Source organism: Sander lucioperca, chromosome 20 (assembly GCF_008315115.2).
Source record: "Sander lucioperca isolate FBNREF2018 chromosome 20, SLUC_FBN_1.2, whole genome shotgun sequence".
Taxonomy (NCBI): Eukaryota; Metazoa; Chordata; class Actinopteri; order Perciformes; family Percidae; genus Sander; species Sander lucioperca.
The window spans coordinates 20,589,151-20,592,888 of record NC_050192.1 but is presented as its reverse complement, the minus strand read 5'-3'; the positions used below and the strand labels follow the sequence as shown (position 1 = coordinate 20,592,888).

General features: G+C 52.2%; 1 protein-coding gene across 1 annotated transcript in view; it reads right to left on the bottom strand.

Moving 5' to 3' along the window:
• Positions 1–469: 469 nt before the first annotated feature.
• LOC116058450 (potassium voltage-gated channel, Shal-related subfamily, member 2) overlaps positions 470–3,738 on the bottom strand; it is a 46,983-nt gene continuing 43,714 nt past the window's right edge. The window contains exon 5 of the mRNA XM_031311268.2: positions 470–922. Coding sequence (XP_031167128.1) covers positions 742–922 — 181 coding nt within the window. The 3' untranslated portion in view covers positions 470–741. The remainder of the gene's footprint in view (positions 923–3,738) is intronic.

Below are 3,738 nucleotides of genomic sequence, written 5' to 3'. Positions count from 1 at the left end.
AACGGAAACGTCCGGCACGTTGGGAAGAACATCTGTTAGCCGTTTAACTTTGCTCTGATCCTGAAATGTAGCGGAGTAGAAGTAGAAAGTGGCATGAAAAGAAGTACAAGTACCTCAACATTTGGACTGAAGTACAGTACTGGAGTAAAAGTACTTAGTTACATTCCTGCTGCTGAATGTACTAGTTGTCTGTGTGTGTGTGTGTGTGTGTGTGTGTGTGTATATATGTGTGTGTGTGTGTGTGTGTGTGTGTGTGTAAATAAATATCTACTGTATGTTAACAGTGTAGTTCCCAAAATATCAGACATTTCCTTTAACGTTCAAAATCAAGAAATCTACGTTAGCATATCCACTTTCTTTGTGTTTTCAAGACATCAAATTTAAAGACATACAGGATTCGAAAAAATAGCAACAGTGACAATTTCAAATGTCTCTCAGACCGAGATCATCGGCCAAAGTTCCTCCGTTTCCTGTCCCGCGGCGTCCGACTGCGGGGATAGAAATCCTTCTAGAAAACAACAGAATAAAATGCAATCTGAGGGCGGCGTTAGCTGAGCTTTGAGTGCGTACAGAATGGCGTTTCTCCTCCTTTAGCAGTTTGCTAACCCGTCACTTCTGTCATGTGGACACAGGATCAAACCCCCGCCATCTGAGTCTGTGGTTAGTGCGTGGGGGGGGCCGTGGACCCCTGATGCCCGACCCGTTGGGTGCCTTGTGTTTCCGTGTGGGAGGGCGATGTCATTACAGCGCCGACACCCGGACGATGTTGGCCTGGGAGTAGTCGCTGGACGATGCGTGGCCTTGGGCATTGTTGTTGCGGGGCGGCGATGGCGTGCTGATGACGGCGGCCGTGATGTACTGATCACAGTTCAGGGGAACCGTCTCCTCGAATTTAGCGTTGAGACTGGACCGACTGGAGCGACTACAGAGAGAGAAGACACACAGAGGAATGGTTAAGACTCTGGGCCCTATCTCGCACCCGGGGCAAAGCCCGACGCAAGAGTCTTTGCTATTTTAAGACCGTCCAGCGCCCGCCGCGTTTAAATAGCAAATGCACCTGCGCCCAATTGTGCGCCCATGGCCGTGCTGGTCTTACAGGGAGGTGTGTTCAGGTGCATTGCATGTGATGATGTGGGGTATGGTGAAGGGTATGTGATGATGTGGTGGTATGGTGAAGGGTATGTGATGATGTGGGGGTATGGTGAAGGGTATGTGATGATGTGGGGGTATGGTGAAGGGTATGTGATGATGTGGGGGTATGGTGAAGGGTATGTGATGATGTGGGGGTATGGTGAAGGGTATGTGATGATGTGGGGGTATGGTGAAGGGTATGTGATGATGTGGGGGTATGGTGAAGGGTATGTGATGATGTGGGGGTATGGTGAAGGGTATGTGATGATGTGGGGGTATGGTGAAGGGTATGTGATGATGTGGGGTATGGTGAAGGGTATGTGATGATGTGGGGGTATGGTGAAGGGTATGTGATGATGTGGGGGTATGGTGAAGGGTATGTGATGATGTGGGGTATGGTGAAGGGTATGTGATGATGGGGGGACCAAGGGAACTTTATCAGGATGCATAGTATCCTGGATCCATGAAATAACTGGCCTTTCAAAATAAAAGTCTGCCTGCCTCTATGGGAATTTAACATAGGGGTGTACTGACTTATGCTCCCTGTATTTTAAGGAAAAACATTTATTTATTTATTTATGATACATTATTCATTCACAAAGAGAATTGGTGTCCTTAAAGACTGGATTTTTCAAATTTTTTTAAATTAAGGCATTAAGATCAATTTCCAAAAGATGATTTTTTTATTCCTCTTTTTAGTCAACTTTAGCATGGTTCAAAAACCCCATGAAAAAACGAGGTAGAGATGATGTGACCCTGCCCGGAGGAAGCCCGGGGCCCCCGTCTGGAGCCAGGCCCAGATGGAGGGCCCGTCAGCGAGCGCCTGGTGGCCGGGTTTGCCACGGAGCCCGGCCGGGCACAGCCCGAAAAAGCTACGTGGCACCTCTCTCTCCAACCCATGGGCCCACCACCTGTGGGAGGAACCGCTGGGGTCGGGTGCGCTGCCACATGGGTGGCAGTGAAGGTCAGTGGCCTCGACGGACCAGACCCGGGCAGCAGACGCTGGCTCTGGGGACGTGGAACGTCACCTCTCTGTGGGGGAAGGAACCGGAACTTGTGCGGGAGGTGGAGCGCTACCAGTTGGATCTGGTGGGGCTTACCTCTACGCACAGTCTCGGTTCTGGAACCATACTCCTGGATAGGGGTTGGACTCTTTTCTTCTCCGGAGTTGCCCAGGGTGTGAGGCGCCGGGCGGGTGTGGGGATACTCACAAGTCCCCGGCTGAGCGCCGCTACGTTGGAGTTTACCCCGGTGGACGAGAGGGTCGCCTCCCTACGCCTGCGGGTTGTGGGGGGGAAAACTCTGACTGTTGTTTGTGCGTATGCACCAAACAAGAGCTCGGAGTATTCGGCCTTCTTGGAGAGCCTGAATGGAGTCCTGTATGGGGCTCCAGTAGGGGACTCCATAGTTCTGCTGGGGGACTTAAACGCGCACGTGGGCAATGATGGAGACACATGGAGAGGCGTGATTGGGAGGAACGGCCTCCCTGATCTAAACCAGAGTGGTTGTTTGTTGTTGGACTTCTGTGCTAGTCATGGATTGTCTATAACGAACACCATGTTCGAACATAGGGATGCTCATAAGTGTACTTGGTACCAGAGCACCCTAGGCCAAAGGTCAATGATCGATTTTATAATCGTTTCATCTGATCTGAGGCCGTATGTTTTGGACACTCGGGTGAAGAGAGGGGCAGAGCTGTCAACTGATCACCATCTGGTGGTGAGTTGGGTCAGAGGGTGGGGGAAGACTCTGGACAGACCTGGTAAACCCAAACGGGTAGTGCGGGTGAACTGGGAACGTCTGGAGGAGGCCCCTGTCCGACAGACTTTCAACTCACACCTCCGGCGGAGCTTTTCGTGCATCCCTGTGGAGGCTGGGGGCATTGAACCCGAGTGGACAATGTTCAAAGTTTCCATTGCTGAAGCTGCGGCGGGGAGCTGTGGTCTTAGGGTCTTAGGTGCCTCAAGGGGCGGCAACCCACGAACACCGTGGTGGACACCGGTGGTCAGGGAAGCCGTCCGACTGAAGAAGGAGTCTTTCTGGGATATGTTATCCCAGGGGACTCCGGAGGCAGTTGCAAGGTACCGAAGGGCCCGAAGGGCTGCAGCCTCTGCCGTGAAAGAGGCAAAGCAGCGGGTGTGGGAGAAGTTCGGAGAAGACATGGAGAAGGACTTTCGGTCGGCACCAAGGTGCTTCTGGAAAACCGTTCGCCACCTCAGGAGGGGGAAGCGGGGAACCATCCAAGCTGTGTACAGTAAGGATGGGACGCTGCTGACCTCAACTGAGGAGGTAATAGGGCGGTGGAAGGAGCACTTTGAGGAACTCCTAAATCCGACTAATACGCCCTCTATGGTAGAGGCAGAGCTGGAGGATGATGGGGGATTGTCGTCAATTTCCCTGGTGGAAGTTGCTGAGGTAGTTAAACAACTCCACAGTGGCAAAGCCCCAGGGATTGATGAGATCCGTCCAGAAATGCTTAAAGCTCTGGGTGTGGAGGGGTTGTCTTGGTTGACACGCCTCTTCAACATTGCGTGGAAGTCGGGGACGATGCCTAAGGAGTGGCAGACCGGGGTGGTGGTTCCCCTTTTCAAAAAGGGGGACCAGAGG